Raw genomic sequence first — 16,041 nt, 5'->3', positions numbered from 1 at the left:
AGGGAGAGAACCAGGAAAAAGACATGCTGTGGAGGGGAGCAGAGATCAATCACTAATGATTAAATGCAGAGTGGTGCATACAGAGCAAAAAGAGAAAGAAACAGTGCATCATGGGAACCCCTCAGCAGTCTACGTCTATAGCAGCATAACTAAGGGATGGTTCACGTGATAGTGTTCCTGCAACTTTACAATGTAATGTTTGGTTTAAGGATGAATATTGCAGATCAGTGGAGTTAATGTCAAATTCAGTACTCTCAAAAGGAGGGGAAAAAACCTTTTCTTCTTGCAGCCTTCAGTAAATAGAAGAAGTCTAAGGGTTTTTTTGTTGTTGTTCACCACATCGTTAATGCTGCATCATTGATAACTTTTTCCCATGTTGTGAGCTGTGATTGGCTGAGCCCATTATGTGAGGCTCAAAGCAGTAGATTGAGAATGAAAGGAAGAATAATAAAACGTGGCTACTAATGAATGAATTTGCAAAAATGTGGTACCTTACCCATGTGTCAGAGCGCCTCCGGCATTCTATGCAAGATTCTGCCTGAAGGGGCTAATATTCCATTCATCAGAACATCCAACCCTCCATATATTTCAATAAAATGTCTGATTTCATCACAAATAACTCACCTGTTTGGTGCCAGACACTGTCAGATCTGCTATGACACTGTGCATCCCAAGAGTCCAGAAAAAGACTGTTGCATGGTGAGCGAGCTTTTTCATTTTGTGCACCAACTTTGTGGATTAGCCTGCCTCTTGACATCAGTTAATCATGTTCTGTTGAAGTACTTAAAGTCAAGTTGAAGATGCACTTCTACATATGAGTCATGAGTTATGGTGTTACAGCTATGATTCTAATTATATTAACTACTCAAATTGTAATTATCAGTGGTGGGCACAGCTAACCAAAAAGTTAGCTTTTTTAAAGCTAAACCAATAAACCCCTAAAAAATGTAGCGGAAGCTGCAGTTAAAAGCTAAACCGATAACTTTCATTATTTATTTCAGTACACTAGCAGCTACTGACACAATGAGCCAGCGCTTCTGTGTCAGATTATCTTTCTCTCAGCCAAAGAGACCTAGTGACCGAAGAGGAGGAGGAGGAGGAGGAAGAATAAAGACAATTTCTTTTAACACCATACAGACTCGCTGGCAGATCACGCAAGTCATCAACAGGCATACAGTTTTAACTTACAATTAAAATTTTAACCAAAGCAATTCCTGGCATTTTATTAAGTGAAAATATCATATGCATGTTTTAGTTTTAAAGTAATGCACTAATTTTGAAAGTTTTAGTGTTTTAGTTTTAGTTTGACACACATGCTGCAGTGTATTATGGGTGAAGTTTCACAACAGGAGAAATGCATTGACGCTCTGATCAGGCTGCACTTTAACCGCTGCACACGGACAGCAGCATTAAACCCCTTGCATATTGTGCCTAAAACTCTCCTGAATATATTCTCTGGGTTTATAGACATTGTTATTGTGTTTGTTTTATGCCAGAACCTCAGGTTGTGTGAGCTGCGATCGCTTCCTGTTTATGTCATTCTGGGGGAAAGTGAAGTTTACTCTTTAACGTCCTGCTTATTGTCTTTTACAACACTGTTTGTCCTCTTTGTTCCAGAGTAATATATATAAGATGTCTGAAATTTGGTTTGCGTTTTTTAACTTCCACGCAGATTAAAAGTAGCACACACAGATTATTTGGAATATTTGTTTTAGCAAGTTTTCAGGGTCTATACTACAGTAGATGGCAGTGTTCATGGCAGTATTCGCCCTAATTAGATATCCCATAATCCTTTGCGCGTAAGAGAGTTGTTGTGGTCTACAGCACAGAGAATCCATATGACAGCAATTGTAAATGAACATTATACAACCCAAATGTACATTTTTATCCTTTTCATCACATTAATAAGAGGCTGCAGCAACTCTCTTACAATATTGATATTCACGATATTGTCATTGCCACACTTGTTAGCGTGATATCTCAAGAGCCAGTTGACCAATTTCATATTTAGCATAAAGGTGTACTTGGGTGATCCCCTGACACTTTGTGGTACTGATTTGTGGGGATCACCTCATGATGACTCTTGGTACGATATGTTGGAGGTCACAAAATTTATCTATTTGAGTGTGAGCATTTAACTAATTCCATTAAAATGAGGTGGGTGACTGCTTTGGGGGCTCCAATGCATGGAGTTGGTATTTTCTACACCCTTCTGAAGGTTAAGTCTGAAATGAGATGGAAAAATGATGATGCAGTCTGTATTTTATAATGTGTTGTGTACACCGTGGCTTGTAATCTGGTTTACAGGGCGCGCTAAGCCATTTAAGACAAAGTCATCCCGGTGTACTCAACAATCCAGAGTGATCCAGGACTGTAGCTCAGTCTTTAGCATCCACCTCTCACCAGCGCTTACTGTACAGTGGTCAGTTTACTTCAACAAGGTCTTACAACAAAGGTGAGAACTCTCTTAATGTTTGCTCTGACAGGAATTCTTGTTCTATGACACTTTGTGGTCTTCTCTGTTGATGTCACCACCTGGAGGTAATTTAATTTATTTCATTTATATAGTGCCAAATCACAACAAAGTTGCCTCAAGGCGCTTCACACAAGTAAGGTCTAACTTTACTAACCCCCAGAGCAACAGTGGTAAGGAAAAACTCCCTCTGAGGAAGAAACCTCAAGCAGACCAGAATCAAAGGGGTGACCCTCTGCTTGGGCCATGCTACAAACATAAATTACAGAACAATTCACAAAATGAACATACAGGAGATGTTGTCAGTGCACAAGACAGGAGGGTTTAAGAAACAGACACCACATCCATCTCTGGATGGAGCTGCACCTAAAACAGAGAAAAAAACGAATCAGGCATCAGAAAGACAACAAATACAGTATAATTTGTCAGCATTAAGCAAGAAGAAAAACAAGAAATACTTAGGTCATCGCCGACCAGTAGCCCTAAGCTTCACTAAAAGACCCAGAGTTTAGATAAAGTTGAGGCCGCGGCACGCTCCGTTTCCTAATAAAATGAATTTAAAAGAGTAAAAAGCATAGTAACATGCCAGTATACTAGCCAAAAGAAAAATTGGAAAATAAGTGCGTCTTAAGTCTGGACTTGAAAGTCTCTATTTGATGCAGGGAGATCATTCCACAGAACAGGGGCACGATAAGAGAAAGCTCTGTGACCCGCAGACTTTTTATTCACCCTAGGGACACAAAGTAGTCCTGCACCCTGAGAAGGCAGAGCCCGGGCCGGTACGTAAGGTTTAATTAGGTCAGCTAATTGCGTGTAACTACAAATGAGTTCAAGGTCAGCTGTGTTTTCCAGCTTTGCTATCCTTCGATGGACGGCAGACTGCAGGGAGATTGAAGGCCCTATTCATACCTTTGAGTTTGCATTTCTTTCATTTCCCGCCGCTGTAAACGCCCCTCATGTAATTTCTAATGCGCTCAAATGTTAATCTCATTTTCCCGTGGCCTCAACAGATTTTGTCACATTGTTACAAGGTTGTCTCTCTTCTCCAACATTTGTGCTGCTAAATACACATGACTTTTAAATATTTTATATTTATTCGTAGCTTCAGGGTGGTGTGTTTTTGCGGTTATCTCTCGCTGCCCCCGGGCACTCAGTCAGTTCAGTTTTAGGATGTTTTAGCTGGAAAACGTGTCTTGTTCGAGGTGTTCTTGCAATGATCTGAACCCACCTTGTTTTTACTTCAGGTTTCCTCGAAACGAGCAGGTGTTTTTCAAGTGTTTCCTCTCATCAACTTGACCAAATAGCTGCTGTTCTTTGGCTGCCTGTTGTCGCAGGGCTGCTGTTAGCCTGGATTGGCTCTTCATTTATTTGCACCCCAGCTGCCACCTTCTATTTGCACACAACAAACATGCTCCAGAATTGCTTCCACATGTTGCTGTCGGTTGTAGCGGGACTGCGGAGCAGGAAGTTTGGGTGCCGGCAGACTGATGACGGCTCCGTCTCGTGAAGTTCGGTGTAAATATTTATGTATGTTCTGTCATTTGGTCTTTGTGTCAGAGTGGGAGTAACGCACGCCATGTGAGTGATGGGGTGCAGCGTTTTGTTCAGGCGGAGGGAGACTGGGGTTAAGAGGATGAGATGGCACGGTAACGTCGGGGGGATGAATCAGGGGCCACGACGCCTCTCTGTGAATCTTCATCTCAGCCCGTGTGCGTGTCCGTATGCGTCTCATCAGCAGCCAGACTCCTGATTCAGGCGGCGTGTGTGCGAGCACGGCTCTGATCTGATTACATTATCTCACGCCAGTTTAAAGCACAGGTGATTTAAACCCAGGTCATATGCAACGCTGACCTGAAATCTAGGAAGTGAATTATTGGATATTAGAATGTCCAGAAAACCCCCCCAACCATCCATCTGCACATGACTGTGTCCCTGGAAATTATACAGAATTTTAGCAACAACCACAGTGTGCGCTGTGGCATCATATTTCGGCATTTCTGCAAACGTTGTATCTCAGCTGTTTCTTGGAAAACTCACCTCTTAGGACCGTGTCTGTTTTTGGTGCAGCTTGTTTACAGGTAAAGTGGCGAATCTGTCAGGAAGCAGCAAACTAAATACTTGCTGTGGACACACTGCAATTATAGACAAGTGGACAGAAATAGGTCCAGTACAGGCCCCGAGGCCCTTTTGGCATGAATTTTGGCAAGACTTCCCCTTTGGATGCCAGTTCGACTCAGGTTGCTTCCCGTGCCGAGGCCGCCACCCTTTTACAGTCGAGGCAGGACTCAGACAATGCACATTATAGCCCTGATTTACAGAAAGTGTGTGTGAAAACGTGCACAAACACCGTGGCTTTTGCAAGGAAAACATACTGCATTCTGAGGATTGCATCTTTCCAATGTGCAAAATAGCACATATTGTCCGTTTACCACCTTTGCCTTCCTGAATATGCAATGTGGGGTTTGTCCACCTGAATGCACAAAATTGTGGAATGTGAACATGCAAGCAGGTGAATTTAGCACCTGCAGTGAGATTTATCAAGATCAAAGTGGAATTTTGCGTTTTCTAATTGCGTCTGTATCGTGCTCGTTTAAAACCTAGCTGTTAGCTTATTGGGCTTGACAGACAAGAGACACCGCCGCCTCCTCGTAGACAGGATTAAAAAACATCTTTAGCTGTAAACGTGTGGTTAATGGTTTACATTGTGCTGGTTTCATTACAAACAAATGTCTCTGCCTAAGAGGTGGACCGTATAGTTCTGCACTTGTCTGTGCTGAGCATTAAGTACATTTTAGTGGAATTGGAGCTGGATTCAGTCCAGATTGGTTTCTCACCACATAGCCTTCAGACCTGTTTTTCAAATCTGTCTTGTCCCACACACACACACACACACACGTTCAAGGGTGATTCTTTAACTACGGGCACTATTGGCCTTGTAAATGTAATTTCCACCACACCATTGCCTTACAATATAAAGTTGTGATTTGGCGCTATATACATGTGCTCTGATGTCACTGTTTATCTCCATAGAAACTACCCAAACAATCTTTCATGCAAACTGTTTAAAGGGACATTACGGCAATAGTGTGGGACAACTACATTTTGTTTAAAAAAATCACAACAGTTGTGTGACATTGAATACCCCAATTATGTTTTGATTATTTTACTGATATTTTATTCAGAGATATTTTAAAACATTAGAAAAAACGTTTCTTTACTATTCATTTTTATCATTGAAGATCAAAAGTCTGGGTGTGGGACAAGAACAAAACGGCAATATTTGCATATAATGATGCTGAAAAAAGGTGAAAACGTCATCATAGACTACTAGAACAAATTTCTTAACACACTTTTATTGTAAAGATAACTATAAAAGTGTGAAATTTCCCCTTTTTTCTGTTTTTCATACAATATGATCAAAGGACATAATAAGTGCCCGTATGAAAAAAGGTGGGTCAGCGGGTGTGAACAATTGGATCATCACTTAACCAATGAGAACAAAGACAGATAAAGGGTATTCAAAGCTGTAACAAAAAACAAGAGTGGCCAACAGTGGGCCTAGTGTCTGCCCAGCAATACAAAAATCTGTCAAACATATAAATACATTGCATATCACTAGGACAATAACCTCTTTAAAGGAAATGGCAGTATTCTATATCTTCATTGAGACCCGGGTAATGTGATTTCCCGGTAAAATGTGATTTTGTTTTCAGCTGTCTTCTTTCACTCCTCTGACAGACAACAGTGGAAAAAAAAAACAATCATACTCTAAAAATAAAAAGGTCTGGGTGCTAATCTGAGGTAAGATGTGTACATTTGGATTTTAAAAGTCACTAGAAAGATGAATGCAGAGTTTTAAAGGTTTTAGTTCTGTTGTGAAAGTGTAGGAACACGGACCCACAACAGGGGGCGCAAATGAACGGACAATGGAGAAAGTCAAATAACAAAGCTTTACTGTTGTGAATACGCACAACGAACACAACAGATTACAATTGTGGTTATAACCAATTCCAATGGTGTCGTGTGGGCAGGCTCGACGATAGGAGACGTCTGTCCGAGTCGAACCGGAACCACCCGATTTCCTCTGCCACCGAACCCCGGGAATACTGGAGCCGCCAAGTCCCGAACTCCCAGGTGGCCACTGCCTCCGCTCGTCGGATCCGGTACTGCTGGCGAGGAACAGAAACAGTCAGATGTGGGTGCGGCTGCACCCAGCAACACGTAGGGTGGAAACACCACCTCCACCTCTAATCAACAACAACACTGTAGTGCAGGAATGCGAGTACTTATCCCAAAATACAGTCTCCTGCTGTTCTTCTCTCTTTCTGTGCAAAGGCAAAAGTATTCAATAGTCAGAAGACAATTCGTTGGGTTGGATACGTTACCTCCTTGGTAGAGCGATATCTCGGCAATGAGGTGGAGATGCCGTCCAGCTGATATACCCCTCTGCTGATGGATGTCAGCTGTCTCGGTTGATAGGTGACAGCTGTCACCTTAGCTGCTCCTGTGAGGCGGCAGCGCCCTCTGGTGCCTGGAGCCCGCACTCCAGGCAGGGCGCCCTCTGGTGGTGGTGGGCCAGCAGTACCTCCTCTTCAGCGGCCCACACAACAAGTTCATCCCCCGCATATAGAGCACCCCCCCCCCCCCAATTTACCTCTGACAAATTACAGTTTTTGGGGTAACATCACCCTGGAGTCTTCTTGCACCTTCTAGTTAAAATTGCAAACACGCTTACAATTTAGAATAAAAAAAAATACATTATTCGTCTTCTCTCTGCAGCAAACCGTCTTCAGAAGTCCTTCCACGTGTGGATCTCTGCACCCCTGAAGCACACCCAAGCGTGATGCACCAAACACCCGCGGGTTTGACTTTGGAAAGCTCCTTATATTTAGTAGCAAAGCCTTGGGACGCCTCTGCACCAGTTATGAATGTTTATGATCAGTCCTTGGCCTCGTCACAAAAGGCCATAAATCCTGCAAGTTTGCTGTTGTGTTCAATTAGAAGCTTTTGCTCTCTCTGCGCACCCCTACAAATGCCTCCTCTCTCCATTTCTGTTTCTGTCTCACTCACATTTATGGCCGTGCACACCCGCTCGCACACTCCATCACCCCGTTACCGAGCCTCCCCCGGTAAGCCGGGGAGATTTATGGCGAGAAGCTGGGGTTCGTCGAGCGCCGTCTTTCCCCGGGGATGTCACAGCTACATTTGTATGCCAGAGATCTGCTCGATGGCGTTAAAAACACGCCTCGCCAAGTCAAGGGATTGGCACATCCAAAGGTTTTTGCATCCCTGCAGAATAAGCAGAGCAGCAGCCATTAAGCAAAAAGAAATCTTCAGGGGGAAGTCAGTCGTGATCTCCCAAATATTTATTTTAGTGCATTTAAATGAAAGTGTTGTAGAGCTGTGAAACCAGACGTCACATGTGGAACACTCTTTGCCTCTTGGACTTGTACTTATCACTGGAGACTTGAGAGAAAACAGGGAAAATATCTTTTGATCGAGCGGCTCTTGTTTTGCGGCGGATATTGTTTTGCGAGGAGAGTCAGCGTTGGGTCCCACCGCATGAACTGGAGGAGGCAGATGTTCTTTGGAAGCTCCCGTTTCCTTGCTGTGTTTGTCTACCAATTCTTTTTCAATCACGCCGAAATCCCACATTTGTCACGAAAACTGAGTTGCTTTTGATGCAGTGAAGGGAGAGCGAGCTTTCATTTGAAACACTGTCTGACAGGTGTGCCTGAAGAAGAAGATAATGTGTTTTGAGGAGGATATTCAGCTGTCCTCTCCCTTTGTTCTGGTCCTGATGGAAAGCTCCCCGCTAAATTAAAAATATCCCTTTGATTTTTTCTTTCTCCTCCATTCTGGATATGGCTCACAAACCATGAATGCTTTGAAATCTCTGTCACAAACATTGATGATAATTCATCCCTGCTGGTGTTTAGCACATTAATCCAAAATATTGACGAGCTTCAGTGTTCAGGATGAAATGTGTCAGTGTTTTTTTTAAAGTATTACCCAGTAATAGCATACAGAAGTAGTGAAATAAACAATTTAAATCAGATTTAAATTGATTTTCAATCAATCCTACTTCAAACACTCCACTATTATCCCAGTCTCAAAGGAACCCTCCATAACAGGACTAAATGACTAAAAGCCGTCACCCTGACATCTGTAGTCATGACATCTTTTGCACAGCTGGTGTTGAACCACCTGTAGGACCTCACAGGACCCCTGCTGGACCTCCTGCAATTTAACTATCGGGCAAACAGGTTGGTTCATCCTGCAGCACCTGGACTCTGCAGAGACGTACGTGAGGATCCTGTTGGTGGACATCAGCTCAGCATTCAATACCATCATCTCCAAGTAGTGCAGCAGCTAAGAGAATATTTAGAACAAAATCCTGCAAATGGTGATACAAGCACCAAAGTCGGCACAAATACTCCTTAGACATAAAAAAAGACAACTAGCTTTTCAATAGGCGGTCAGGTCGGGGTCAATTGAAGGATTACACAGGGGTCAAAATTAAAAATGTAACAATCAAAGTGAAAACTACACCACATTATTTGTCTGATCATAACAATTCCAAAAAGGTATAGTTTGAACTATCTATGACTGAATGTCCAGGAGTTATGGGATAAAAACTGCAAGAACAGTGACAAAGGTCACTGTCAGTTTATATTCTACTGTACTGGGTACATGACTGGTGACCTTGAAACGTCAAAGTCAAGGTCATAAGTCTTTAAGTGAAACAATTCGGGATAAAGATGGTAGACGTGCTTGTCAGGAATTAAGTCTTTTCAGTTTTGGACAGAAATGATCAAGTTTCAAGGCCACACGGAACCAGATATTTTGGTACACCTGAATCCTAAAGAATTTACACAAATCTGTGCCAAACATATCATGCACAGGTGATGTGAGCGTTCCTTCTTGTTGTCCTTGAAATGATCCAGACTGCGGTTCTGTACCAGCATCATACCAACTCGGAAAAAACACACAGTGCCGCCCGTCTCCTGACAGACGGACACACACGAGTGGGTCTCTAATCCCTCCTCTGGGGTTCTCAGGCATTTGGTGTAACTAAGTAATGACTAGTGGAGAACATGTATCACCATAACACCTAATGGACCAACCTCAACCAACGCCAGTCCTCATTGGCTGGCAGCCAGACAGCAGCTTTAATTTAGTGGTTCGGGTGCTGTGAGAACAGGTGTGTTGTGTGTAAGACGTCGATGTTGGTCTTGAACGTCTCTCTGGTTATACACGTGTTCGACGTCACACTGCACCGGAAGAATTAATGTCGTGCTCTGGGGAGAGTCACAGTCTCGCTGACCTGGTTTGGACTTTCAGCAGCAGAGATTTCCACAGACATTGACATTTCACAGGGGTTTTTGTTTGTTTGTTTGTTTTGTCTATGTGACCCCAGGCAGGTCCCTTTAACAACTCGAAGACAAGACGCCTGACCTCTAAAATAAGGTCCTGGTCACACAGGACTTTTACAGCTTGAACTTGGAAACCTCTGGCTGGATGTTTGATGACGTATTGACTTCTTTGTTGGTTCGGCTGCAGGTTTTGCTTTGTTTTTGGACAACAACTGATAATACAAACTTACAAAGACACTTGTGCTTAATAATCCTTTCTCTAGTTTCCCAGAGGGACAAACTATCCAAACCAGTAGGGTCCATGCACTTAGTGAAGCAGAAGTAATAGTTTTTTTTCCCAGTTTGGGTAAAGTTTTCTGTGGAGTTTGGAGCGTGTTACAATGATAATGAGAAAAAAAAATGAGGAGAAACTGGCCTTAATTGGACTGCAGGAGTGTCTATATGAAAAAGCAGATAGAGGAGGATGAGCTGCTCCTTGAGGACAGCAGTAGCTCCGTCTCTTTGGGTTTTTTAAAATTTGACACTTATTTTATATATATACGAGGTCTGTGATAAAAGTATCCGACCTTATTTTTTTTTTCAAAAACCATATGGATTTGAATCACGTGTGATTACATCAGACATGCTTGAACCCTCGTGGGCATGCAAGCGTTTTTTCACGCCTGTCGGTTACGTCATTCGCCTGTGGGCAGTCTTTGAGTGAGGAGTCGCCCACCCTCTCATTGTTTAGGAATGGCTCAGAGACTGCTGCTTTGTTTGATCAAAATTTGTTCAAAAACTTTAAGGCACAACTGAGTGGACACCATTCGATAAATTCAGCTGGCTTTAGGTAAAAATTTTAATGGCTGATGAGAGATTTTGGTCTGGTAGTGTCGCTTTAAGGACGGCCCACGGCGCCTGACGGCGATCTGTGCTTTGAGGCGGCAGCGTCTCGCCGTTTCAAGTTGAAAACGTCCACATTTCAGGCTCTGTTGACCCAGTAAGTCGTCAGAGAACAGAGAACTTTCAGAAGAAGTCGGCATGAGGAGTTTATTCGGACATTCCATTGTTAACAGACATTTTGTAATGAAAGAACGTGCGGGCAGAGTCGCATGTCGGGTCGGACCCGACTGCGGGGGGTCGCGACAGGAAAAACACTTCCGTTGGAAACATTAACAGGCAAGTTAGAACATGCCCAAGCTGTTAAATTTCTCAGTTACTCACTTGTTGAAAGCCATCAAAAGCCGCATGAATTTTACAAATGGTTTCAACACGGAGGTGTTTTTCCTGTCACGGTGCACAGATTCGCAGAGTCGTCACGGAAACGACTTAGCGAATTTGCGCGCACGTCTTTCATTACAAAATGTCCTTAAACAGTGGAATGTCCGCATAAAGTCCTCATGCCGGCCTCTTCTGAATCTTCTCTGTTCTCTCACGACGTCCTGGGTGAATTAAGCCTTAAATTAGGATGTTTTCAGGTCGAAGCAGGCCGACGACTGCGCTTGGAAGCGCTGCGCGACGTCCAGCTCCGTGGGAAGTCCTTACAGCGACAGAAACACCCCATAATCTCTCATCAGCCGTTAAACTTTTCACCGAAAACCATCTTAATTTACTGAATAGTGTCCACTTGGATATTCCTCACAGGTCCAGAAAAACTGTTGATAAAGCAACGCGCGCCGTCTCGAGCAGCTATTCAGACAAAGAGATTCCGACGGGCGGGGTGTAGCACTTCTCACTCAAGGCCTGCCCACAGGCCAATGACGTCACCGACACACGTGAAAAAACTCACGCATGCGCACGAGGGTTCAAGCATGTCTGACGTGAAAACATATGAATCAAATCCATTTATTTTTTGAAAAAAATAAAAAGGACCGCTTTTTTCATCACAGACCTCGTATATATATATATATATATATATATATATATATATATATATATATATATATATATATATATATATAATATTTTATACACATACATTTTTGGACATTTTGGATTCAGTAGGCAAGTTTGGAAACACTTATACTTTGAAAGAAAATTTAAATATTGCAAAAATCAAGCAAACAAAAACAAAAGAATTTGCGTATCGAAGTGCCCAAGTGAAATTTTGCCTGAAGAGGTGGGCCAATGCATGAAAATGCCAATATTACATTTGTTAGCCTGCCTACTGCAATAAAATTGTCTGATTTCATAAAAAATACTAAATAAATCCCAAATGACTCACCTGTTTTTGTCCTATACAAATGCATTTTTTTTTTCTTTCCTTAAATGTGTTTCTTCTCAGCTGATAACTGGCAAGTCCGTAGGAAAGTTGTGTATCTGCCACAGTCTAGGGTACATGCAGAAAATTTGAGCGGATATCAGACACAGACCTTTCCCAATGGTTGCACGCTTGTTTTGTCCTGTTTTATTCATATGTTATCAATGGATGTTCACACTGACACTGATGTGGTTTCTCAAGTCAGCAGCAAAAAAGAAAAAAAAAAAGAAAAAACTGTCACAGCTGAATTCCCTCTTAAACTCCACAAAGCTAGCCATTATCCCGGAAGACTTCCTGTTTTCGCGTACATAAGTCTTTCAAAATAAGAGCACATTTTAGTGCACACTGATGATGTTGTCACAAGTAAGACGTGGAAGAGACGAGCAAAACATGGTGAAAACCTGCTTTTTATGATATGTTGCGGTCAGTAGTGGGCACAGTTCTGCTAATTGCCCAACCGCTAATTATCGAAGATAATATTTTCATTATCAGATTAGCCTTTCAGATAACTTTAAAAACCATCATCGGACCAATTATCTTCCAATAAGTTTTGGTCCGATCATTCTTAGTCTGCTAACATTTTTGCAGACGTAGCTTTTTGTAGTAGATGCACAGTTCTATCCACTAGAACCCGAGAAGAGCTAGTTCTAGAATAAACCGCTCTATCCTCTGAAGGCAAAGGAGAACTGGCCATAGAAAAGAAAAAAGCTAATTTCTTTTGACCCTATAGTGATACGCTGGCAATAGCACCCAAGTCATCCAGAGGCATACAGTTTTAACTTATGGTTAAAATTTTAATCAAACTCATTTCGGACAAGTTACTTAAATTAATGTCATGTATGAAGTTTTATAAAGTGAAAATATCAGATATATGTCTTAGTTTTAAAGTAATGCACTAATTTTAAAGGTTTTAATGTGGACATTGTGTGTGTGCAGTGCATTCTGGGTAAAAGTTCACGACAGGAGAAATGTATTTGAGACGCTCTGATCAGGCTCCATATGGACAACAGCATTAAACTCTTTGTATATTGTGCCTAAAACTCTCGTGAATATATTCTCTGTGTTTATAGACGTTGTTATTGTGTTTGTTTTATATAAAAATGCCAGAAAAAGCCCAGGTTGCTTCTGCAAAAGCCGAAAAGTCTGTTAAATTGTGATTCAGGCCGTGTGATATAACTGGCGTCAAAATGCATAGAACACTGCCATCTACTAGCGACCGGTTATATCACAGTGTTGTTGACCACAGGATTTTAAAATTATCTGTAGGTTTCCAAAACCTGAGAGACCACACACGTGGAGATAAAAAAAAAAAACAATCATAGATCTGACAGGTTTAGTTGTACAGTGTGTGGTGTCAGACACACGGTAAAAACACCACACACAAACAGATTTCACACACGAACATTCCCAGGTCAAACATCTCACTTTCTGATTGGCTGCATGTCACATTTAGTTCCTCATGTCCTTAATAACAAACCACACACGGCAGGAATATCTGATAAGATTATATTTAGTGTCATCACGATTGTCCTTAAGATTTTCGGAAAGGGAAGATTGGGTGCAATATTGGCCTGATTATCTTGCCATGTGAACCAGGCTTGTTGTTATGACTGATTGATCTGTTATAACACTGCACTGAACATGTTTTCACTATTATTTGATTTCTTTGCGACTGACATCATTATTCAAGCATTCAAATAAATGGTAAATGGTAAATGGACTGCATTTATATAGCGCTTTTCCATCTGAATCAGACGCGCAAAGCGCTTTACAATTATGCCTCACATTCACCCCGATGTCAGGGTGCTGCCATACAAGGTGCTCACTACACACCAGGAGCAATAGGGGATTAAGGACCTTGCCCAAGGGCCCTTAGTGATTTTCCAGTCAGGCGGGGATTTGAACTGAAGATCTTCTGGTCTCAAGCCCAATGCCTTAACCACTAGACATCACCTCCCCCAAATTCAAATGGCAATTCCTGTCACCACACAATTCCAACACACAAGAAAGTTTTTTGACAGTTCTTGTTATTGAAAGAAACCTTGTCTCCCTAACCGGATAGAGTTGTGATGTCATCACACGTGTGCTTAGGCGCTGCCTAGCGGGATCTTGAAAATTTCTTTTTTTTTTTTATACAAATGAAAAAAATTACATTTTACAAAAGCACATTTATTTGTAAACACCAACACATGTTACATTGATTCACTTGTGTTGGTTTTTACATAGAATGAATGAATCAACCAATCAGTATGAATGGAGGCTTAGTTTACCCATAATCCCCTTTGGGAATCTGTGTGTTAATGTTCAAATCTTCAGAATTAGTGCATTATTTTAAAATTAACAGATATGTGTTATATATATCACTCGTAATCTCTTTCCTGATGTCGTATCCTGTGCTGTCATTGGCAGAGATGGAGCCGTGGATCTTCAGGTTCAAGGCAGAGGGCACGGTGGATTACTCCCAGCTGACCTTTGACCCTGGTCAGAATGAACTCATCGTCGGCGCCAGGTGAGTGTGTCTTTTGTCTTCTTCTGTCTTGGTTTTCAGGTCAAGGAAGATTTGGTCACATTTGAGGCAGACTTTCTTTAAAATTGTGGGAGGGGCTTTCTGTAAAATGATAAGAAATCTGGAACATTTTCGAGAAATGTGGAGTAACGGGGGGGTGTCAGCATGATTATGATATGTGGGAAAACTGGAGTTATTTTTGCAATACTTATTTTTACAATCTGAGAAAGCATTTATTTCTAAACAGTTGATATAGAAATAAAATTCAGTTGTTCATGAATGAGGTGGAAATAACGTTGTACCGATTTTTCATTTGAGGAACTGGAAAGGGCCAAAGGCAACACCCACAGTTCACCTGACTGTAGGTGGACCACTTGTCTGCCTGGGTGGTTGCCTTCCAGGACACGGGGCTGTTCTGTGGTCAATCAATCAATCAATTTTTTTATATAGCGCCAAATCACAACAAACAGTTGCCCCAAGGCGCTTTATATTGTAAGGCAAGGCCATACAATAATTATGTAAAACCCCAACGGTCAAAACGACCCCCTGTGAGCAAGCACTTGGCGACAGTGGGAAGGAAAAACTCCCTTTTAACAGGAAGAAACCTCCAGCAGAACCAGGCTCAGGGAGGGGCAGTCTTCTGCTGGGACTGGTTGGGGCTGAGGGAGAGAACCAAGAAAAGACATGCTGTGGAGGGGAGCAGAGATCGATCACTAATGATTAAATGCAGAGTGGTGCATACAGAGCAAAAAGAGAAAGAAACAGTGTGGTGTGGAAATTCAGTATCACCGCATGCTCCCAGACCAGACCATCTGCAGACACACACAACAGAAGAACAAACATGAAAAATGGATCAGAATCATGAGAGAATTGCAGAAAGTCACAAGTGTCTTCATGTAATATGAGCCGTCCGGTGAGGACGGGCGGGTTATGGGTGCAGGTCGTCCCAGCGGTGTTGTGGAGTCATGCCGTTCTCACACGGTTCCACGTTGTTCATGAAAAGTTGTTCAAATGATGCATGCCACTGCTTTAAAGCTACAGTGTGTAGGATTCAGCACCATCTAGTGGTGAAGTTGCAGATTACATTATACCACCCCCTGCGCACTGTTCTTCTCTGGCGTTGGAGATTCATGCGCCCTTGTTCTCTCTTGTGATAAGTGTTATGTTTGAGTCTACATTTCACTAAAAACTATGGGTTCTGTATCTTGTTTGTCTGCACGAGCAATCAGAAGATGGTGCACAGAGGAGCCGCCGCTAATTTCTTTTCTTTTTTCTTCATTCTTCTGGGTGCGCTGCAGAATTTAAAAGACAGAGTATGTATGTCCCTTGTGGGCTACTGTATCAGCATAGCAGTGCAGCATGGTGGCCTCCATGAGAGGGCCGGCTCCTGTGTAGACACGTATGACTGCCCTATTCCATTTATGCTAATATCGTTCTGCCGAGGAGC

The 16,041-nt window shown here is 42.3% G+C and overlaps 1 protein-coding gene across 3 annotated transcripts in view; it reads left to right on the top strand.

Moving 5' to 3' along the window:
* sema5a (sema domain, seven thrombospondin repeats (type 1 and type 1-like), transmembrane domain (TM) and short cytoplasmic domain, (semaphorin) 5A) overlaps window positions 1–16,041 on the top strand; it is a 447,076-nt gene that overhangs the window by 130,836 nt on the left and 300,199 nt on the right. For all 3 annotated transcript variants that reach the window (XR_004557944.1, XR_004557932.1, XM_034159873.1), the window contains exon 3: window positions 14,498–14,597. Coding sequence is in view for 1 of the 3 variants with exons in the window: in XM_034159873.1 (XP_034015764.1) it covers window positions 14,498–14,597 (100 nt within the window). In the remaining 2 variants the exon portion in view is untranslated. The remainder of the gene's footprint in view (window positions 1–14,497; window positions 14,598–16,041) is intronic.

Source organism: Thalassophryne amazonica, chromosome 1 (genome assembly GCF_902500255.1).
Source record: "Thalassophryne amazonica chromosome 1, fThaAma1.1, whole genome shotgun sequence".
In the NCBI taxonomy this organism is placed as follows: domain Eukaryota; kingdom Metazoa; phylum Chordata; class Actinopteri; order Batrachoidiformes; family Batrachoididae; genus Thalassophryne; species Thalassophryne amazonica.
Note: the sequence above shows the minus strand (reverse complement) of the source record. Positions and strands in the feature narration are given on the sequence as shown.